Source organism: Dicentrarchus labrax, unplaced genomic scaffold (genome assembly GCF_905237075.1).
Source record: "Dicentrarchus labrax unplaced genomic scaffold, dlabrax2021, whole genome shotgun sequence".
NCBI classification, from domain to species: domain Eukaryota; kingdom Metazoa; phylum Chordata; class Actinopteri; family Moronidae; genus Dicentrarchus; species Dicentrarchus labrax.
In genome coordinates this window covers 4988327-5012916 of record NW_026136719.1, presented here as the reverse complement: position 1 = coordinate 5012916, position 24590 = coordinate 4988327, and the positions used below count along the sequence as shown (strand labels likewise).

At 40.0% G+C, this 24590-nt stretch overlaps 1 protein-coding gene across 2 annotated transcripts in view; it reads left to right on the top strand.

The window, feature by feature from the left end:
- map1aa (microtubule-associated protein 1Aa) overlaps nt 1-24590 on the top strand; it is a 43744-nt gene that overhangs the window by 1084 nt on the left and 18070 nt on the right. The window contains exon 2 of one of the 2 annotated variants that reach the window (XM_051380611.1): nt 189-290. In XM_051380611.1, coding sequence (XP_051236571.1) covers nt 189-290 — 102 coding nt within the window. Of the gene's footprint in view, nt 1-188; nt 291-14394; nt 14493-24590 lie in introns of those variants that run through there. The other variant, XM_051380612.1, reaches the window with a different exon arrangement.

Below are 24590 nucleotides of genomic sequence, written 5' to 3'. Positions count from 1 at the left end.
TGGTTCCTGTGATTAATGGACAATCTTTATTTAGTTATAAAGGCTCTTTACTTTCAGGCCTGTAGCTGTCAGTCAGGTGATTCTCTGAAGACAAAGGTTCCGTCAGATACTTGAGTGTAACGTTGTGCACAATGAACAGTGTGTTCCATTATCGATGAACATTATTCATGCTGATCTTCCTTTAACAGGTTTGCGTTCCTGGAACGTTGATCTGACTGTTTGTGACCTGAACAAGGAGCTGCAGCTGTTCGAGGCCAGACACACCGCTCAGTTCTCTTCGGAGGTCAAAGGTCGGTCTGAGTTTGTTGTATGAGCAGAAACTTGTCCGGCAGCAGTTACTGTATCCTGCAGCATGTACAAGTTGTTTGTGTGACACGTGAGTGTGTTTATCTCTTTTTGTTGCTTGGAGACATTTACCAGCGTTGTGACGGTGTCAGAGTCTAGCTGGAGGGATTAAACGTGTTGCTGCCACTTGTCAGTCATTTCACCTGTTCCCATGCAGCCATTCTGCAGCTGTGACTGCACAGAGACACACAGCAGATCAGACTGCGTTCAGTCTGAGATTGACAACAAAGCGTCCTTTCTTTTCTGCATCTCGTTTGCCCTCTGTCTCCACACATGCATGAGACTGTTCCTGGGGATCTAGAGGCTATGCAGGCTGTATTGATCAGGCTCTCATATGCAGACTGGATGTCAGAGTGGGAATCAATACGTGCAGAATGTGAGAGTGAACACAATCTGCAGGGGGAATATAAGATCAGGTCCTGTGTGGTGAATGGAGCCTGTGTTAATGTGGCCCTCGCTGGGATCTTACACCTGTGAATGTGACTGCTCTCTAGTATTTACAATTAAACCCTTGTGTCACCCGCGTTTATAATAACTATTCAGCATTTACTGTAGCTTAGAGGGGTCAAACAAACTGCTCAGAGGAGAAAATGCATACTGAGTGTTCACTGTGCAAGGATGTAGATCTCAACTTTCCTCCCACACAGTTCTGGCTGGTGGTGTTATGTAAAGAGTATAAATAAATACACATCTGTTTGTTGACTGCTGTAAAAACCAGTGACATAATCTTATATTTAGATTTAAAATCTAGTTTGACTTGTTTTGAGTCTGTATTGGATTATTCTGTGTGAACTATGCCAGGATGTTTGACTTAATTAAAGTAAATTTCTAGTATGTTTGTACAAGTATCACAAACAAACAAACAAACTAATCATTTTAATACTCAATCACTTGTTGCTAGAAATCCATCTTAAATGTGTCCTCCAGTGATTTAGTATGGCAATCCCATAAAGAGATCAGTTTGAACAAAGAATGGTCAAAATTGAAGTAACTGAGACTGAGATATCTTGATTTGTAATACGGGTTAATCTCCAAAAACACCGGAGCCAACATTTCCCATAATGCAACCAATAGCATCCTTCTGTTGCACCCTCCCTGCCTCCCACTAGAGCCATAGAGGACATTGTACAGCTGCTCACAGGCTGAGTAGTTCTCATGATGAGTAAACTGAGGTTGAAGCATAGAAAAAAATCTGTGGAGTGCCCCTTTGGAGTGATTAAGGTTGGATGGAGACAAGATTTTAATGAAAGTAATGACTGTCTACTGAGAAAACATGAAGAGTGAACAATATCGGTGTTGAAAATATTCTACTTAGAATGTAAAGAAATAGTTTGACATTTTTATTCAGTTAATTATTTACACATTCAGCTGATAGAGCAACTTTATCGTTCATTTGGAGTTGGCACCTGTAAATTTAATATTCGCTCTGTTTTTGGTCTCCTGAGGGAAATTTCTGGCTCTTAAGCTGTTAAATGTTCCACTATGTTCACCCGCGAGTCTCTAACTGTCTGTCTGTTGTTTGCTGCTGAGCAGGTGGTGTACAGTGGGACTTTACAGCTTTTTATTATAGAAATATGCATTATAATAGATTCAAGTATGAAGCTGCTGGGATGTGATTTACTTGGCTTAACATAAAGACTGGTAGCAGGGGGAAACAGCTAGCATGGCTCTCTGCCTGCCAGCACCTCTAACTTATTAATTAATATAAGACTTTTAAGGGGCTGGTAATGTGGGTAGACAGTTAGCCTCTACAAAAACATGAGGAATGCTGTAATTCACATGTTGTCTCATAATAATCTCTCATAATGAAATCATGTAAAGACATTTCTCAAAATGTTGAACTGCTCCTTCGAACTGGGCCTATAGTCATTCAGAATGTGTATTTGGACTAGAATAATAAGTTAAGCATAACTGACTTCGGATAATGACTTTTGAATGTGAACTATAACCTTTCAAGTTTGGTCAGAGGTCAAACTGTTGATATTTATGGTTTGCAAGTTATTTGATGGTTCTCAGATCGACCCAGCTCTGCATAATTTCACATTACGTCATTGTCTCACTATCACACATCCGCTCAGGATGCACAAATTCACAGCCTCCCCTGGATCTCACATTTATGTTAACACCACACGCCAACATGTTTTCTCTGTGTGTGAATATTTCAGCTTGAATACACAATATAACAGCTTTATCACCTTTTACCATCTTTACACTATCACCAACATTTTCTTTCTTTTCTTCCGTCTCACCTTTGTCACACATTGTTCTCTGCTGTCTGACCCCCCCCTCACTCAGCACTCCCTCTTCTCCCCCCCTTTCTCTCTCCTCGTCCTGGTCCATTTCTCTCCCTCCTGATGTGGTGATTTTTACTGGAGCACAGAAGGAGGCTGGCTGAGTGCTGCTCAGTGCTGCTAGAGACTCAGAGATAACTGACAGAGAGCGTCATCTCCAGCCTGAGCAGACATGCTGAAAGGCAGAATATTTCTCCTGTTGGTGGAGTTAACTCTGCCAGTGCCGGGACAAATCTTATTTCTAGCGGTACAGTCACCTGTTTGTACCTTAATCCAGAGCAATATTCATGTAGACATGTAGAAGCTATATTATTATTATTGGCCGTTATGAAGTTTTTCATCTTGCCATCACAAGAATCTGACTCTGACAAAGACAAAAAAAAAAATTTATTTAATTATATTTTCATTTATACGATGCATGTGCTATGGAGGTTCTTATGCAGCTAAGGAATTGTTTTCTATTTTACTTACTACAAAAATAACATTCAAAATGTTCAAGTAATCTGATTACTGTTGGCTTTTTGCAGTAACACAAATTATTTAATGGCATATAAATGATATGCCTGATATCTGTAATGCGAGTGAGAGATTACTGTAAGAGAAACCTGGATTCTGCAGACAGGCTGGATTTCATGGACAGGAACAGGTAGCAGGGGTAGCAGGGTTGGTAATAGAATTTTGCATGCATGCATTTGCATGACAAAGAGATTAGAGAAAAGTGTCGCTGTGACAGCAGAGTGGCAGAATGAGAAGAATAATCTTTACTCATGGGACGTCTCTGTATCCAATGCAAAATGAGCTAAATAGGCCAGTTTACAGTTTACAGCTGTATATAACGCTGTTGGTAAAATTCAGACCCATTTGCACAGTAATGAAAACTATAATACTTGAGCCTAAGATCCTAAAACCTAAAAACTTCTAAACTCTAAGCCGCTTCAGGCAGCATTATCATAAATCAGAAATAAACTTGTCAGAAATGAAACTCTTTCATCTGCAGAAAGTGAGAAACTCTGCAGCACAGCTGCAATTTGTACAAGATGGACCATGTGGTGCTTGATCACAGTCAAACCACACAGAAGCTATTGATGCTATTGATTGCTCCCTTTCTCATTGTCTTTGATTGCTGGTTGAAATCTGTTCACTCTGCCTCGCTGCTCACACAGACTGAAATCTTATACAGCTACAGTCCTGAAACCCACTGCAGTAAACTATACGGGTAAGCAGAGATGGAAGCATCACATGAACATACAGAAATGTGTGAAGCAGCCTAAAGCAAATACAGCATGTCCCTCAGGATCACCAACAGACTGCTGCAGTCATCTGCCTGCTGAGGCAATACACACACACACACACACACACACACACACACACACACACACACACACACACACACACACACACACACACACACACACACACACACACACACACACACACACACATACACACACACACAGCTACAGGATTGTCTTTCAGTAATTTGCAGGATTTGTCTAGACACTGTGGATGCTGCAGAAGAGCTGAGAGAATATCAACCAGATTTTCCCATTTAAGTAATTGAATATAATATAAGAGCTAATCCATGCATTGCAGTGTTCCAGAAAATGGCATTATAACACATTATGGAATCCACTCTGCACTGGTATTCACCCATTCATTTATTTCATAGGAATTCTTATCATGTTATGATAACAATTATCTTCAACTAATTCCTGCCTACGTGGTGTTTTATTACCAGCTCTGGAAAGGAGTCCACGTCCTTTACTTTCTATCGTTCACCATCTTAATTAAGCGTGTTAACATTGCTTATTAGCACTAAACACAAAGTACAGCCAATGCTAGTGGGGATGAGTCACTGGTTTTGTAGGTGTTCAGTTATAAACCAAAGTATTGGACACATTGAAATGTTGGCCTGATGATGGCACTATAGAGCAGTGGTTCTATGGGACGGGCCCCATTGCTGGGGTATAGAGCCACTGCAGGGGGGTGTGGATGAGGGAGAAAATATGGAGTGGAATAAAGTTGAATTAAAATGATTTCTGTAGGCAAAATAAACAAAAGTTTGCTGATGCTATTGTACTGACCTTTCTTTCTCTAAAAATTCAACTTGGATCCTTTTTTGTTTTCACTATTATTGTTAATGATTGCTAAAAAATGTTGGGTGGAGGGGCAAGAACTTTTTTTAAACTTTTCTTCTGGGGGCATGCCAGAGAAAGTTTGAGAACCACGGCATTAGAGTAAAAGTCAGGGGATCACCAATAGCATACTAATACTTGCATAAAGTAGTCTTGAATCTGACCTATTCTACTCTGCTCTCAATCCTCTTTGGAGCTGACCTTGTCTCAACTACACCTGATTTTTTTATTTGACTAAAATGATCTTGTGAATAGCTAAAAGGGCAAGAATATAATACATAGTTACATTAGTGGTAACAGAAGATTGTTTGTGCCTTTAGGGATACTGGTACAAATCATGTTCACACAAGAGGTAAAGTAACACTTCAGTTTAATCTACTAGTCTCAGCTGTGAATGAATTTGAGCCAAAGATTGAAAAACTGGCGTGCAATTTCCCCTGAGTGAACACAGGTTTATAAATCAGTCTACTTATTTTATCTCTAAAAACAGGGATGCTTTGACAGCAGCAAGCACACACACAGGAACAAGAAAAATGTCTTTATGTAAAAATAAAATACACAGAAGAAGGGCCACTGAAGTGTGTGTGACATGCGGTTATGAACTTTCAGGTTGTCACTCAATTCACTGAACCCCCGACAATGAGCAGATTCAAAAGCCCTCGTTGCCTGAGGCTCAGACTTCAAACAGGCTAACTGACATCAAGAAACAGCCCCAGACAAACTGGCTTCTCACTGAAGTCTGGTTTTCTGATTCTGATTTGAAAGGACAAGGCTCTTCTATATTTATCTTATTGTCACTAAATCCTATGAAAAGACCAAAAACTGTGTTAACCACCTCTCTGTGGCGCTGTCTGAGGCCCATTTATTCCTTCTGAAGACATAAATCTTTAAAAACAGCTCACAAATATACAGTTTCATTTTTAAAAAAGGTTCAATATGTTCCTGTAGCAGCTGCTGTTTTTAACAGAATTCACAGGAGGAAATAGTGCATTTATTGGGAACTATTTTCAGCAGCGGATTAATGCACATTTGGAGCTCCAGTGAGTATTTGGGGCAGCAGGACGGTCACCCAGTGCAACAGTGTGGCTCACTGATGTTGTTTAATAGTTTCTGGACAATAATGGAGCTTTGTGGCACAGAGGAAGAGGATACATCAGGCTTTGTGATACACATACAATACTTGTTAGTAGGCTACATCACATAAAGATCTATCATAACACCAGCACAAAACACACACCATCACCAGTTTTATCTTCTAAAGTAAGAGGAAAATAAAGGATCTTCAAGAATTTGGCGATATATTGATTTGCAGTGCTGCTTTCCTTGGGCTGTGTTTACAGAATTACACTGAGCAGGCTTTTATTGACGTCAGTGGTTTGAAAGAAAACGAGTGAACCGAGAAAGTGATCAATTTCATTTGCGCCAGGAGGCGGGGGAGAAGCTGCGTCGGATGTGGAGAGGGTAGAAGCTCAGAAATTGTGGACGTGAAGGCGCCATTAGAGGATGTGTGAGATACTATAAGGCCAATAAAAAGATGCTTCCTCCAACTCTTCCAAGAAATAATACGTTTTTATTATTTACTGGTTTTAAAATTCCATATTAAGCCTGACGGGATCTCGACTGAGCCCACAGGAAACAGGAGTTCACAGTTCAGCTGCTGGAGGATGAAACAACTGTGTTCTGTGTAGTTTGCTGGCATGCAAAGGTCACATTGGAAAATTGATCAGATCCAGGCAGTAAAAATGTCCATTCAGAAGTGGGTGCACCCTGAAATGGAAGGTCAGTCCTTTTGAGCCGTCCTCCAGTGGCTCTTTTCATACCAGTAATGCTCAGAGGGGGTTTAGAGAATCACTCCAGATTCCTATTTACCTTTCAGGAAAACCTCTCACAGTCCTGCAGGATTGGCTCGCCTGCCTGTAATACTGTGGCTCCTCCTTGTCTGTGCCTTGAATACTAATATGCAGTCAGTGGAGGAGTGCACAGTCATCATGGCTGACAGGCTCAGACACAGAACACAGAGAAAAAACACACATACAGCCAAGAAGGCAGCACATATAGCCAAGAAGGCAGGGTGGCTTTTGTGATCAAACAGGACCAACAGCTTCCACTTACAGTGGAGAATGTAATCAGATGAAAGGTTGGTTTATCAGCATTACTAAATGGTTTAGGAATACTCTAACATAGATGCTGTTTTTATATTCTGACTGCAATTTTCTTAGCTTTCACATTATCAATTTAAATTTGTATGTAGGTTTTAAAATAGAAATAGCTGAGGTTATCCAGCTCATCGGGAGAGAAACACAGATCAGAGTCTTTATGTCATACTGAGAAAGCTGTCTTGGATCAGCCATACTGTATTCAAGTGGAATTATTTTTTAAACCACAGGAGAATTCAACAACTCACTAGAGTAAAAAAAAAAAAAGTGTGTTGCAGGAAAATAACACCATCCGATGCTAGAATTTCTAGACTCGAGCCCTCTGATGCCAGTGGAAGAGCTCAGGCAGCCAAAATGGCTGCGAGTGACCTCCCTGATGGGTGGCATATGTGCTGAAGGACAGCCAGTGCCCTCGAGTCTCACAGCCTTCCTGAAGGCCTTGCTCTACCTCCCTGGAGCTAGTGTGTACATACATACACTAATCTGCCTTAACACACAGGCACAGCACAGATAGCAAGATACCCAACGGAGGCAAGACAGTTAGGCAAGGCATGTTAGACGGGGGGGTTAAGGAGTTGAGACAGGGTTGTCTGACTGAGGCCTGTGGGGAAGTGTGAGGAGAACAGGGGAGCAGTTAAAGAAAAATCCCACCCAGTACTGTAAATGTGGCAGAAAATGTTTCAACAATAAAGGCCATTTTCTGTGTTATTTCCTCAGAATCAAAGCTCAGAGGCTTATTTCTAAAGATGCCATTTTAAACCTGTTCAGCGATCATACAGGGAGACGAAGTTAAATCAGCATGAAATAGACCAGATTGAAATGCAGCCGCAAGCTATGTTGGACATCTTAGTTTCTCAACTAGTAAAACTCTCTTTCTACAGTGGCGTTATCCATTGTACATTACATCCCTTCAATGAGTAAGGTTGAAGGGCTTTCTGGGAAATGTACTGTAGGTACTCACTAATTTTATTAGAAAGTACGGAGGCGTATTGCTGCCACACCAGAAAAAGAAAAATGGATCACTATCACGTTATAACATGAAAAGTTTGTTGATGTTGATGTGTTTCATATTATAACAAGATATGAATGAATGGTCTTAGAAATTGGGCTGGATATAATGAAACAATTTTTAAAATGTGTCATTTGGTAGCTGATCAAAATTGCTTTATAGTCACAAAATTAATTAATTCAGTAATTAAATGAGAAAGAATCACCTAAAATCTCGACCTCTTTCCTCATCAATTTAAAACCCTCCGTGGCCTCTTTTTAGCTCCCTTAAGACGCTTGCAGATTCCCAGAGGAGCCGCGCACGTTGACGTACTCTTGTGTCTGTTGCGTCATGATGAAATGGATACAGTATGACACATAGGTAATCAATGCATCCATCACTGTATGTCCATTAGTGTCTTAGTCCTCAGCATCTCTCCTGCTCACAGCAGACCATTTTCTGATTGACTGATGAGGTGCACGGACAGTCTGGCAACATGAAAGATCACGTTTCGTCCCAGGAGAGGAGGAGGAGGGTGGCAGTAATGGTTTCCATGAATGCAGCTGTCGCCCACACGGTGCAATTAATAAAGACTCAGTGGACCTACGCTGGAGACTGATAGCAGATAAACAAAAACCTGGCCACATCAGAAAGCCCTCTGGGGAAATGTAGTCGATAGTGGGCAGTAGAGCTCAGGCAATAATTCAATATTATTGTTTATTGTCTTGCACTGGAATCATATTATGAGATGATCATGTTGTCACTTTACACAATACTTTTACTCAAATGAATGATTCCAAGCAATTTCTAATTTAAACTGATAAAATGAGTTGACTGTAATACATTCAAGTCAGACACTATTTATCAGCCTGAGCACCAGTTTAATTCGATTATTTCAACATAGTTCAGACTCAATGCCAGAATCAACAAAAAAAAGCTCCTTTTTGTTGCTTTAAGATTTATTTTCTTGCATATCACCACATTTGCTTGATATGAACACTGATGCGTAGCCATGCCAACAGGATTGAAAACAAACTACAATCTCAGATGATACTGTGAAGACATGCCAATAGCCTCGACAGTGGAGTCTATCTTGTCTATAGCAGCCATTGCTGTTACCACTCTTTCTTGGTTCTGGCGCACGGCTTGACAACAGTGTTGGTCCTGCCAGTGACGCTGATTAGCTTAATACTTCTTAAACCCAGAAACCACTGCTTCATGTCCCAATGGTGGAGTGGGCGGATTCAAAGGTCTGGACCCAGGTAGGCACCACATTTCGTGGCAATCCACCCAATAACTGTTGAGATATTTCAGCCTCTATTAGACAGACTGACATCTATAGATCCATGCCACTAGCATCCCTAAAACACATAGAAAATGCATTTATGCCTTCCAGCAGTTTATGAATAAAGGGAGTGTCCACAGAGCGTGTGACAAACTACTTGATATCCCCCACAAACACACACCTAGAGGCTGGGTGGGTGTTCACAGAGCATGATGGACGTAACAGCAGGCTGAAGCTGACAGGCACAGACAGAGATGAGTGATGGCTGCAACAGAAAAGAGGCTGTCAGGAAGCTGAGCAGCAATATTAAAGACCCTTCACACACTCACACTCACACACATGCATTGGACACACACAGGTATAATGTTAACCACTTATATTCTCTTCATGTACACACACACACACACACACACACACACACACAACAGATATGCTGGCAGGGAGACAAAAAGGAAAAAGGGCAGAGCAAACAATATCCACAGTAAGGGAGGCAGATGCATCATGAGTGGGCAGTAATATAATGTTGCAGTGTCAGCAAGTGTAGTTCCTGTGTGGGACAACTGCATTACTACATTATTAACGACATTTACAACTCATGTAATGTCATTTTTTCTCTTTAAAAGTTTTTCCCCTCGCTTGGGGATTTCAGTAACGATGCTGAACCAACAGAAGGGCTGGTTAGGAGTTTCTCTCCCACACTGCACATGCTTGGCTTACAGTAATCTGTTTCTCCATCGATTTCAGCCTGAGAATGTCTCAAAAATATACGACAAATCACAGAGACGTGCTTTGAGAAGGAAATTGATTGATATGGTTGAGGGAATAACCTGCGGGGACGACGTACAATCTGTGTCCTTGTCGGTTATCTAATGAGTAGTTAAAGATTTTAACGGCATGCCTTAAAAATTTCCAGCATTTGTTCGGGGCGCGGTTCAAGAGAACGTGTGCTGATTAATAATTCAGCAGTCATTATTGATCTGTCCCTCAGCTTCTCTGCAGTCAGGGCTGTACATCAACAGGGAGAGTCCTTTTCATCTGGTCAACACACACCCACATGTGCACGTGTGTGAGTAAAAGATCCGACATACAGTAAAATTACTGTAATGTTAGCTGCAGTGTGAAAGAGGAGAGTCTGGGGGGATGTTTGTAATGTCTTTGGGGTGGAGGACAAATACACTGTTACCAGTTCGTTAGGTACATCTATCCAATCTACTCCAGTACAGCAGCACTGCAGTAAAAGTATCATTTAGAAGCTTATAATGTTCAGTTTACGTTGACGAAAAATGTGCTGACAGAGGCGTTTTTCTGAGTTTGTAGTTGCTGTAGCGTTCTGTTGGATTGTATTATGTTAAAAGGTATAAGATTCTGTTCACACTGTTTACACACTGTACAGAACATGATGGTGAGTAAACTATAGATATATGTGTCATTGCATCTGGGTGGCAACAACTTTTTATCTAAATTATCAATCAATTGCTCTATAAAATGTTATAAAACAGTTGCCCAAGGTGATGTCTTCAAATTGCTTGTTTTGTCCAACAAAAAGACCAAACTATTGAATTATTGAATTGACAATAATATATAAAAGAAAAGCTGCAAACACTACACGCTAACAAATAACTGAATGATTACTTCATCATTAGAACATCTGTTCATTACTTTTCTGTCAATTAGTTGACTCTTTGTTTCAGAACTACTTTTTGTGTGCAGTTTCTTTGATCTTTAATCCATCAATCTGAGGAAACAATAACTTACACTAATTGGCCTGAAGGAAGCTCAGGGTACCTTTAACCTTTAAGAAAACCATTGACATTTTCACATGCATTTTAATAGGCCTTCTCTGACGCTAGAGTGGAGGATTTGTTTCATAGTAGGAAGGGACAGAAAAAGGGTGAGAGTAGTAGAAATTAAAGAGATTGCAACTAATTGATTTGGATGCAATGCTGTGATTTATATTGGCGCGATGGATGTTTTCCCGCTTTGTTCATATTGTGCATGTCCCTGGTTTCACGACGATACAGAACTACAGGTCTACAGGTACGCTAGCCGCTCTGTGAGGCTGTACATAGGCTGTACTTTCAGCTAAATGCTAAAACTAATGCATTAATGCTCAAAATTAAAATTCAAACCTAATGTTTAGGAGGTATAATGTGTAATCATCTTAATTTAGCGTGTTAGCATGTTAACATTAGCTGAGTTCTACTAAACAACAAGGCTGAAGCTGATGGTTGTTTGTTTTACAGATATTTGGTTATAAACCAAAGTATCTGACAAATTGAAATTTTGGTGCGATAAAGTCAGAAAGAAGGTAAGAAGTAATTACAGATCATCCTGATCATCCTGAATCCATCCAATATTGTTGAGACCTTTCACGAAGAACAACAAAGGTCAATTTCATGGTAGCAAGAGTCAGGGGATAACTACTATAGTCAGTGGGAGTCATCCTCTGGGAACAATCCACTCAGTACATGTTGACATATGTCAGTCTGAACCAAAGTGGTGGAAAATCTGAGCGTCAGCTGGTGCAGTTTTTGGTTGGAGTGATGTTTAGCTTGCATCAATCCGACTTGACTAACGACCCTTGCAAGGGATGGTTCCTCTTGTCACTGAGTGCCTTTACTATAAATGTGTGTGACATACTGTATTTACATGATTTGTTTGACCTTGGGTTACAATACCACACTTGCTCAGAAATATATATTAACAGCTCAGGCTAAGTGCTTCTGCCTTTTAGATGAACTGCTCAGGTCACAGAGAATAGACACATTGAAAGCACCCAGTCACGGTCCTAATACTCCGAAACACATAAGTCTACAAATACTGAAAAAACCATGTGACCTTGACCGGCTGCTGTGTGTGTGTGTGTCCTTCCATGTGTGAGAGAACTGAGAGTGATGTAATGGAGGAGGGAGGAGAGGAGGGCTGGAATAGCTGAGACATTCAGGGGAGAGAAAAACAGCACGTCTGGAGAGAAGGGCGCGGCAGGCCGGGCATCCGAGCTGTACGGCTAACAGCTGTCTGACATTTAGAGGAGACTGCCGGTCATCTGAGATGATTCTGCATCAGTGCTGCCTCAACAGAGTGGATATAATGCACTTGAGTTTCACTAAGAGGCTTTTTTACAGAGGCATTTGTAATACCATAGCAACCGCCAGCATTGCTGTTGCCAATTTATAATCAAAGGGGGCCCTCAAAGGTGAAACTTTTCTCTCCTGCACAGAATTCTTAAAGTCCATAAAGCCTCTGAAGGTTGTTTTTTCTGCCCACGTTTGTGAGCTATTTCTGTATCAAAGAAAATATTTTTTGTGTGATCCAAAAAAGGTAATCTAAGGGACAAAGTGGAAATGTCTAGACTACTTTTGATAGGGGAGCTAGCCGAGGCAATGACATCCATCTCTGTGGATAAACATCAGTCTCTCTGTCGGTTAGTCAAATTCTATGATTCATGGTTTCTATTGGGTCCGGTTGGCACAGTTAACAGTCTATTTTAGTTTGTCTGTGTCCCACCCAGCAGCTGCTGGTTGAGTCACAGCTGTGGGAAAAATCCCCTTCCCAGAACAGAAAATCCACTTGCTTCCCACGTAATAATAATATCTAACTTTATTGGCCCACATAAACTATATTTGCACATCATCCACCTCCACTGTACTTCGGATTTGGAAAAACAGGTGTTAAACCAACTTTGCACAATTGCTGCAAACACTCCTCCAGATACAAATCGAGTACATTAATTAACTCTTGTAGTTCAATACTTACTGTACAATACTTACTGACAGTGAGCTGTGAAAATGTAACGCTGCATGCAACACTTAAATATACATTAACGTATTCAATAAAAATACTATAAAAATACATAAATCTATGACCAAATAACAAGAAAAATAAAATCAGCATTTTTTTTACCTTATTAGAAAATGAGCAGCTGGAAAAGTGGAAATAGAAAATAAAATGGAAACAAAATGGCCTGATGGTGGCGCTAGAGGAAAGGTCAAGTGGTCACCAAGTGTGTCTCTTTTTTTTATAATAATAAAGCTAAGTTAATACAGACATTGGACTGCATTCACCAGGTGGACACAAACACAACTTGAATGGGGTGATAATGTTGCTCTGTGTCTGCTGGTGGCGTATACAAGCAGTTGTTTGCTAACATGTTACCCATAGCAACTTAAGTGATAATGCATCAGGACCAAAGTGTTATAAGAAGCGGCCACTCGTGATAAATTACCCAACACTCCCAAAAGGATTTCTCCCATTGACCACTATTCTAAAAGAGATAAGACAACTCCAGACTCCAGACATTGTTGATCATCATTCTTTCTATTATACATTTTTGGTCCATGAAGGTTTTATGTCTGTAAAACTTTCCTTCCTTAAAAATCTTCGACATCATAACAATGTGAAGTCTATGGGCAGAGTGAGAACTCATGGGCGGGACCTGTAGGAGAAATACCACTGTGCATATTCAGTGGACCGTGTACCCAGGAAGTAAACCTGGAAGCTACAAAACCTTTTTGACATATCTATGCACCACTAGAGCAATTCTCATTGAGTTGAATAGACGCCATCTTTTAGGTTGTTTTATAGTTATTCTGCCCCCTAGGGATAAAAAAACCCTGCAACTAATTATCACTGTAATCAAGCTTTAACAGTGAATATCTCAGTCCAAGCTGAAAATAAAACTGTATTAAATTCAAATTAGCTAATTCAATTTGCACATTAAAAAAACATTAGCAGAAACTAAAGACACAGAAAAAACAAAAACAAACCTTGAAGTTTCTGACATGTTTTTATGAGGTGGAATATTTAATATTAATATGCATTTTATACACTAATGAAAACATACCTGTGAATATAATATTAAATGTCTGCCTATAGACTTAGGTCGGATGGAAATGCACATTAATCCACATTTCATAAATCAAATATAAAAGATCCATTGTTTCTGGTCAGCATGTGGTGAGGGTGTGTTGGGGGACTCATTAGTTAGTAGGCTATGTGTAAAATCTTATCTACGGCCCTGGATTAAAGATCCTCGCTGCACTCAGAGACTCGTCCTTTTATTCGGTCTGTTCTGATTCACGTGAATGCGGCTGGATCCACTCCGCTCCCTCTGAAACGGGAGTGTACGACGGGTCCCTGAACGCAGCACGAGGCAGCAGATAGCAGGGTGTAGGTGTTGAGCTGTACCAGGCCGATCCTGCCTTCATCCTCATCCGCAGCCCAGCAGCAGCAGCAGCAGCAGCATCAGCATCACCGCCCCTCCCTCGGCTCCATCCACACCGCTGAAGGACGGTAAGACTCCCGCCGTTTGTTCTCGGTTCAGACCCGCTGACAGGCTGCAGACAAGCCGGTGCATATCTGCTCCTTTTCGGGCTCTCTGCAGCCAATATCCGCTGTGATGTTCTAGACGCGTAAAAGCAGGCGCAGAGAGATCTGGAGACCGGGCTGCACCGGTGGTCTGATCAGGCTGCCTGTTTTATAACACCGCATCGTTAATGTGGATGCATGCAGATGGTCGCAGTCACTGAAGGAATCTGACTGCATGAAGGACATTCATACTGACAGTAACTAGATGTGAGCGTTCACCGGGTTTTCAGAGGCTGTGGACGAGAATGAATGTGAGTAAGATTATGGCTCATGATAATCCATTTCACTGCAGAGTTGTTTACATATACTGTTACTGCAAAACGAGGAGCCCATCCGATCTGATTCACTGCTAGGATTTTTCCAGTAGGAGCATATATTCCTGCATATGGTGCATTTCAGTCACAGAATGGACTTTTTGGCTAAAGGGCAAGATGTTAGAAACAGGCCTACAGAGGGCATGAGCACAACCTCAACCACAGAAAGACACAGCAATTTGACCTTTTTTGAGATTATAATGTAAAAATGTATTTTCTGTAAATGTTATCTCCCTATATGAAGGTTTAAATTATGTTTTAAAGTCTTTTTCCCAATATCAGGGATGTAATTCTCATGGAGAAATAAGAAATTGTTATTTGTTTGGCCTGAAAACAGGCAAAAAAAACCTTACATATGCCATGTATGTACAATTATAGAATATAAACTCCTCCTCAGGTTGATAAAACCAACAATAATACTGAGGTTATGACCCTTTTAGCCATTGTTTATTTCTCTGATTGTCATATAGGATGATAATGCAGTTTACTGCGCAGTGTAAACAGCCTCTCTGACTCATGCTCACATATTAACCCACAGTTTATGCTCATTTGTCAGCTGCTCTCAAATCAGCTGAGTAAATTTAGGTGACCTGATTTTTTAAAGGTGGGAAGAAAAAAAAAACATCTTCTGACCTGAAGGCAACAGATGAGACTCAGTGAGTGTGAAGGCGAGTCGCTGGTGTGGGGAGGCCGCAGCAGCTCATTTGATGGTGTGGAAACTGTGTAGGGATGTGGATTAGGCTTCACTCTCCGAATAACCTCAAATTTATGCAACCGACTAGACAAAAATGTCTAAAAATAGAGAGATACACACAGGCAACTGACAGCTGCTTTAATCCGGAAACACGTAAAGCAGATGTTGCTGGTTGACACATTTGTTGTTGTAGATTAAAATAATCTATGCACATTTGATTGTAGAGTTATCGTTTAAGTAATTTATCTGTTTATCTGTATATAATTTTGGGGTTTTTGACTTTGGTTGCAGAATTGATCTTTTGGTCCATTAAATAGTAAAAAATGCTCATTAAAATGTTTCAGAAACCCATGGTGATGTCTCCAGTAGAGCCAAAACAATTAATCAATTAATCGACCAGCTGCCTGACAAAGAAGTTATTCGGCAAACCTTTTGACAGTCGATTAATCTTTAATATCGTTTTTAAGGCAACAGCTTCTCTAATGTGAATATTTGATCGTAAACTGAATCTTTGAGATTTGGACTGCTGACGACTACCATTTATATTCATTATTAAATAATCTGATGATTATTTTCTCAGTTAATTATTGTGTCATTACAATTGGGCCCAAGTTGAAAACAAAAGGCGAAAACCCAAAGACATTTAGTTTACTTTTAGAGCCTGACCAGTACGAGGTTTTCGAGACCGAAACCGATTTCAGAAGAACGATATGGCAGCTGATACAGTGAATACCGATGTGACGATGCAGACGTACTCAGACGGCTGCTTTCTTAAACAAATTTAAAAAAATATATATTCACGTAAATATTCTTTAACATGTTAAACATCAGCACTGTAAAAACTAAATTTTTGCTTTATATACTGGACGACATCTACACCGATACGATACTGATATTTCTGCGATATATTTCCAATATCGGCTGAACGATATAACGGTCGTTCTCTTTTTACTTTCACATAAGACAAAAAAAGCAGCGAATCTTCACATTTGAGGAGCTGAATCAGAGAATGTTGGACATTTTTGCCTGGCTAATCCTCTTTTTAGCTTTAATCGTTGGACAGAACAAGCAATTTTCATCTATGGAACAAATCCATTGATAAAAATAGAAAGAATCGTTAGTTGCAGCTATATTTATGCTGTAACTAGATCAGTTAACCAACCAGAGCTCTATTATTACTAACTGGAAGCTGTCTATGAGATGTCCTTGAGCCGTCTTTCACGCAGACTGAAGCCTCTCAATGTGCAGGCTGAGCAGGAGGACGGAGCAGAGCAGCTCAGGTCATCTGTAATCATATTTTAGGTTCTGCGAGGAACCTTGTTTCATAATAAAGCCGAGTGAACGAGATCAGTTTGTATCCTCTGTATTATTAAATTCTCCTGGAGACAAACCCATCAATGAAGCCTGCTTCCCTTCAGAACCCCCTCCCCACACCCCCCTGTAGTGTGCTCTGTGAACTCCCATAATGCCTCAGGGTGGGTGAGGCAGAGTGCTGAGCTCAGCGGGATCAGGCAGGGTGGAGCGTGGAGAGACTGGAAGCCCAGCAACAAGGATAGTCGGTTTTTTTTCTGGTTCATCAGAGGTGTGGCCCCCCAACCGACTGGTGTTACATTCACTCCACCAGTGTGATACTGGAAATCAGCACAGAACTGCTGATTCTTAGAGGAAAAGACCCGAGGCCACTGAAACAAATTGATAGTTTCACATTTATTTTAAAAAGAAGGACATAACCTGTAGTTTTTACACACCTGAGGTTAAGAATGTGTAAGAAGTAGTGAGCAGAGATGGAGGATTTTATATTTAATTGCTCTGTTCTAACTAAATCTAACTGACGTCACTGTTGTTAACAACAACAACAATGATTCTGACTCTATAAATGTTTAAATTAATGCATTCATTTTTTTATAGTAAAGTTAAAGTCTATCAATCGTTTTGCATAAGAATTCAAAATAAATTCAACCGATTTAATTTCAATTTATCGGCTGTAATTTAAGTATCCTGATAATTTATTATAATATAAATTTAATTGATTCTTCAGAATAATCAAAAGATTAATTCATACCAAAATGATAATAATCTGTCAACTTTAACTGGGCTGTTTTGACATTTAGAAGGACTGTCCCATGTTTAAAGCTGGTGATATTATTGTTAACAAATCTAATGAAAAGGCCAAAACCAACAGTGAATGTATCTGCTAACAAATGTGTGTATCAAAGCCTGATATATCTTATTCCTCTGTGCCAAAGAGCTCAATTTGTGCCCATAAACTATTAAAAACTCATCAGTGAGCCAGACTGTTGCACTGAGTGACATCGTCCTTCATTACCACGAACACACCAACACGTTCTCATTCCCAACTACATAACTAATACTGCTGCTTGGTGAGCTTCAACATGTGACGCTGTAGGTAACCCTCTGGTATCATCATTAAGTTAGCAATAATTAATACATTTAGGCACAAAACAACTACGTTAGAATTAGAAAAAATTTATAAGTTACGTTACATACCTGATGTAACTTAAACAGAATTTGAAGTGATGTACATGTGTTATGTTAGGTACGTTACATTTTATTCATGTACTTCTGTTTGGTTTCACACGGGACACAATCAACGCTCTCCTGGGTTTCGAGTCCTGTGTTTGTGTGAGCCATCCATCCATACCACCACCTCCACATGCGGCCTTTCTCGCTCTTTATACTACATCACCTGACTCTGACAGTGGCTGAGTCCAGAAATAACGCTGCAGGGATACTTACAGCGCCATATTTTGGAGCGGAGGGCCACTGACCAACCTGCAGTAACTGACGACTTGGGAGTGAGAACGGGTTGAACACACATGCTGTAGTTTATTCTGACTCAATCACACATACACCGCCCTGCTGTCTAAAATACTCCCTAGAGTTGCAAATGTGGATTAATCCACCGCTGAAAATACTCCCCAACATATGGACTGTTTCCCCCTGCTTGAGTAACATTAGATAAAAACTATACTGAGCAGCTGTCTTTTATAACCCTTTTAAAGAAAGAAACGTTTTATTTATGAGCTGTTTTTAAAGATTTGTGCCTTTGTTAGGAACCATTGGACTTCGGGCTGTGTACCTCATAGGTTATGGCAGTCAGAAAGTACTGAGAGGCGGACTAACACATTGTTGCTTTGGTCAGCCTCTTGAAGCTGATCCATCCAGCACAATAAGTAACAGTAAATGTAAACCACACATGGTGTCATCTTAACTGAAGATTCAGTGTCGGCAGTGCTGATTGGTTTCTGCCGCTGCTAACCAGCTCCGTCTCTACCTGAGGGAAGTTTGTTTTGCAGCAGCTGATAGATGGAAGAAGTGAAATGGTGAGACATTTTGAGATGTGACACCACAACGTTTCAAGATAAGGTTGAGATATTCATGACATTTATTAGAATCCAGGCCGGTCCGGATGTTTGCTGCCATTTTTGGGGTGAAGGTAGCTCAGCTCAGTTTGTGCTTTCTCCTGCTGTGAGCTGTAATTACACTCTACCTGCATCTGTTCACACTGGAGCTTTCCAAGTTCCCATCTCATGCACCATCTTTTGATTGATCACCTTTAAAATGTGTGAGTGCACCCTTTTAACAGAGCACAGCTTAAATGCTCATTTAATTAGGCATGTTTGTTGAGAACAGTGCTCTTTTAATTATGATGTTGTGCAGATATGGATACAATAATTAAAAGTTAAATTGGTTAAATTGAGTAAAACAGTGGGAAAAATTTGCCCGAATGCTACAGTAGACAGCACAGAGCAACAGGGGTTGTTTTGCTGATTAAACTGAATGTCAGATTAAGAACACCGTTCATTAGTTATGTTCAAACTTCCTTTTTATGTTAAAAAATGTTATACTTTGTTGAGTTTGGAATATCTAACAGCACAGAAATTACAGCAACGTTGAACATCAATGACCTCTGCATGAAGCTGGACTTCTTTATTAGGTTTGCAATGGTTTGAGATTTTCAGGGTACAATAACCGTCTCAGAAAGTATCATGGTTAATATCATATATTACACAATTATTATTATTATTATTTTACTATCATTTGTACAATTAAATTAATGGAAACAGAAGATGCTATTTCAGTTAGAATTCAATATTTATTTACTAACACACCATTGTGTCATAGCTAAGCAAATGTACACAATATGAAATGCTTCAACAGTATACCGTGGTGTCGGTATACCGCTGCAACTCTATTCTGTTCTGAATCCAAAATCCAGAAATGAATTGATTCAAATTGCAGAGTTGATCCAATAAATCATTATCACATTATTAATCATAACCTGAATTACGATATAAAACTACCTCTTTTTAACTAAAATCCACAAACAGAACTAACATTTCATTTACTACTAAAAATCTAAATTCAAATTCATTTTTTGAGCGGTTACGACCACAATGACTTATTTCTTTTCAGTGAAACTAAAACAAAGAAGAAAGTTCCAGACCTAATAAATTGTTAAAAAAGCTTCAATAGACAGTCATGGACAAACTGAATATGACTTCTACCTACTGAACCAGTTTAGCCTTTATGCCTTTTACTGGCGTTATGAAACAACTTCGAATTAACGATGTGTTACGGCACTCAAATAAAAATCAGGATTGAGCAATGTCTTTGGTTATATCTACATAGATTATAATTATACACAGCGTGTTTGCTACAATAATGGAGCTTTATGTGAGCCAGTTGCAGCATCCACGCTGTCAGGTTGCTTCTAATATGGTGAAGGCTGCTGCTACACCACAGGCTCTCATTCAGCGCTTTCATTATTTCCCTCAAGACTCACCTGAAAGCTGCATCGGTGTTAATACATGTGACGTGAAAGCAGCAGGTACAAATCACCTGCATGTCACAGTTACGTCCCTCTGAGGAAATGTACACTGGAATGCTTCTTTTTTTTATATAACCCTGTCCCTGTTGAGTCATGAGTCACTTTAATGTTTCATTTCCCGCAGTTCGAGTAGTGCTTCAGTGCACTGCGATCGTTTATGTGTTCTGTTTAGTTTATGTGTTCTGCAGCCTGCGGTCTGATGAACGAGGAATTAATTGATGAATCAAGACAGAACAGGGATTTACCAATGTACCAATCAATCATGGTCCACCTTAAGGGAGAAACATCACCTCTACTTCAGTTAGCATTGTTGGAGAAAGAGCGCTATCTGTATCGTACCTGGGATGCCAGTTATTGACCTAAACACACACTGAGCAGAGCGGACTCGAGTTGACAACATGTTATGTTACTGTAAGTGCAATAAAAGCTTCCCAACAAGAGTCATTTATTAATGTAGTCCATCTAAAAACCAACGCTGATACTTTGATCTCGTTCTGGCTGCCTCACTCTTGTGGTGTGTTTGAAGGTGTGTGTAGATTAGAGGTGTTGTCTCCAGATGCTGTCACCTTCATTAAAATTTACAGATGAACTCAGTTAAGTTAACGTTCCCTAATAGCATTGGGTTCAAATAGGTGCTTTTGCTTTTCACTTTGACCACGAATCCTCCGCCCTCGTCTTGTCGGTCAACTCTCCTTACTCTCGTCATGTGATAAGTGAAATCTGAAGGCTCGAATATACTCCCAAATCGACGCGTACGTGGACTTCCGGGTAGAGTCTGAGACAACAAATTGGTGGTATGCAGATGTTCGCACAAAGCCAACCTCTGATGACGAAATGTACGCCACTCAGACTCTAGCTGGCACAGAAAATATAATTCCTGTTTGACTCCTGCTACTCTATGCTGCTGCTGTACAAGTAAATAATACTCAAAGAAAAACAACGTTGGGGGCAGAGGGCAAGTAATCACTGTATGCTCAAACACCGTCTAGCATTGGCAAACCTACTTGGTACAAAATAATAACTTCTGTAGTCAAGCTCATTATAAATCTGTAACTCTGTGAACTCCCATGTCACCTCCCAACCAAACATACTTTAGTCCAGAATAAATTATCTTAACCCCTGTGTCAGAGCATTCTTATGACAAATAGCAATTATTAACACTTTTATGTGGCAATAATTACAGCATGGCCAAAGAGTGCCATAACTCCACTCATTATCTTCACATCAAGCTTTCCCTGCCATGACTAATAACCCTCTCAATGATTCTGACCAGTCATAACGAGGGCAGCTTATTGCTTTTGTTATTAAGGAACGGTATCATTTATCACGCTGCCACTCAAAATGAACTAGCTTATAAGTTATAAACAAAAGCGTCTGCCAGCTGGAAAGCTAATGAGCAGCAAGCTGCCAAACAGAATAGGTGACATGTAATTAGTTTGTTCTTAAGAGCTTCTGTGGCCAAAAAGATCTTTGATAGCTCGACTCCATTTGCTGCTGCAGGTCTGCTTTTCTGTTGGTGTTTACAGGTTGAATGAAAAGAACAAGGGTTGGTGTAGGTACACAATAGTACAGATCAGGGTACATTTTTTATTTTATGTATTGTTCAAATTATTGTCTTGTCTCTGTGGGATGGCTTTTTTGTTACAACGTTAGCGCTCCCCTCGAGGGAAGGTGGTGAAAAAGTTGTTTTCGAGTCCTGTACTGTAACTTCAAAATGAAAATATATGTCCAAATTTGCTATATTTTCAGATTCACAAAATATTATGTTCTTCCAGCAGAACAAAAAGGTTGTATGCACGTGCAGTAAGCTGTTAGACCATTGCCCACTGCCTACATCGCATACCAAGACCAGATTAAACACTGAATCGTGTGGCACCCATTTCAACATTCTTGTACGTGTCTCAAGGTGAAATCTTTTGCAGGCTTTAAACCTTCACTCGCTGGTTTGGTTCATCCAGATAAGAGTCCTGGTGTTGATAATTACCTAATATAGACTGAACTGCATTAAAGGACCAGTTTATAGGATTTAGTGGCATCTAGAGGTATAGTTGCAGATTGCAACACCCTTGCATCACCCTTATTTTCCAAGTGCGAAGCAGAAACTATGGTGGCTGTGAAAAAAGATGTGAATCTCCAGCCCTAGAGCCAGTGTTTGGTGTGTTTGTTCTGGGCTGCTGTAGAAACATGACGGTTCAACATGGCAGCCTTCACTGAACGATTATTATTGCCAGATGATTATACACTCATGAAAACATACTTATGAATATTAAAATCCTATTTTTGCCAGTAAATTGTCCTAAATGTTACATACTGGACTTTCCAAATCTTTTTATTTGGCTGAATAGTCTGGATTGTATTGGCAGACCACTGATCTTAGCTGGGTGGCAGTGAAATAGTCCTAGAAGGCAGACTTCGCCCTGCAGGCCTCACTGGACAAACTGTCAAATATGTGTATAAAGTGAGTGTAAGGTCAAAACAATGAGCAGTGTTGTGTGAGAGTCAGTATTGTCTTAGCAGTGGAAATGCTGAAACACCGCAGGCCACATTTTCCTGTTGTATTTTTAACCACTGTGGGGAAGCAGTAGCAGAATCATGCCACGTGGAGTCACACAGAGTGACATATATGGGACATGGTCTACTTTTACCACGAGATTCACAAATAAACACACAGCTGACATCCCTCTTGGCCTCTAATGAGTGGGCAGAAAATGTGTCCCTGCCGGCTCGGACAGTAGCGGCTGCGAACCGCATCCCATCATGCACCAGAGGCACGAGTGTGTGGGCTCCCTCTGCTTTTGATTTATTCCTTAATGCTGTGAACACCCACTCACTATTAGACATCTCACTTAGAAGTGTAGAGGGAAAGCTTTTCTTCTGCACCATCTTATTTTGTAAAGCTCAGTGAAACAAAAAGGTGTAAGGACTGTGTGTGTGTGTGTGTGTGTGTGTGTGTGTGTGTGTGTGTGTGTGTGTATACACTAATATAAGATCTTAGCACATGGCCCATTTAGTAGCTGAAGCTTTTGATTGAGATACAAACATTATAATTCACGGAATAGCAAAACCTGCATAAATGCATTGCATTCAGCAAAGAAAAGAAAGATTAATTAATTTATGACTTCCATATCTCATAATTACGAGAAAAGGTTAGATGGTTATCAATTATCACTATTTGAGAAAAGATTTAACTGGCTTTTATACTTTCCTTGGTCTGATACAGTGGCAGATAGTATAGTGACTAATTAATGTGGATAGTATTATTAGTGTGGTAATCTGTGCCTTGAGTAAGTAAGCGTCCTGATGAGGTTACTATGTTGACTGACGTGAAATAAAGCAATAGACGCCTGCATGTCATCGTCCGAGAGTTTGTGTATTAGACACTAAGGTTACATTCAGACTGCAGGCACAAGTGGCCCAAATCAAGATTTTTGTGCTTGTATGTGACTCAAAAGAAAAGTGTACACAACATAAATCACATAGAATCTAATATTATCGATTCTGATTTGACCCCCTCTCCTGTGTGTCCTGAATCAGACGATTCATCTGACATCAGTTTTTTTGCACCGCGGCCTGAACTGTCAAATCACTCATCTCATCTCTTGCCGTGAGTGTCTTGTGGAAAGGTGCTGACAGATGTATTCAAAAGTAGCCCTTGGCTGCTAGAACTTTTTAGTTAGTCAAACCTGTTATCTTGATGAGATCTTTAGAAGTATCATAAATATGAGATATTAAGTCATAATTATGAGATATTAAGTTATAATTATGAGATATGGAAGTCATAATCCTTCAAAGTCTTTTTTTCTTTGAATCCAGTATGCTTCCATAGAAATCACATTAGTTTGTAGCTCATGCTGGTTAAACACATAAAACATTAAGATGCAGCATTTGCAGAATTAGTTACAAAGGCTTTTGAAGCTCTTCATTATGATGATGAAGACTTGATTAAACTCTTAATATTATATTAAACCTGCAGTGTCTGCACATATAAAAAGGCTCATTCTAATGTAATGAAATGTGTTATGAATATTATATTCCACTTCTGCCAATAGAGCCTCCTAAATGTTACACACTGGACCTTTAAAGTCTTTTCATCGAGTCCTAACAGCTACTGAGCTTGCATGTCAGATCTATCTCCATGACAACTTAGCACAGAACTGCTGATA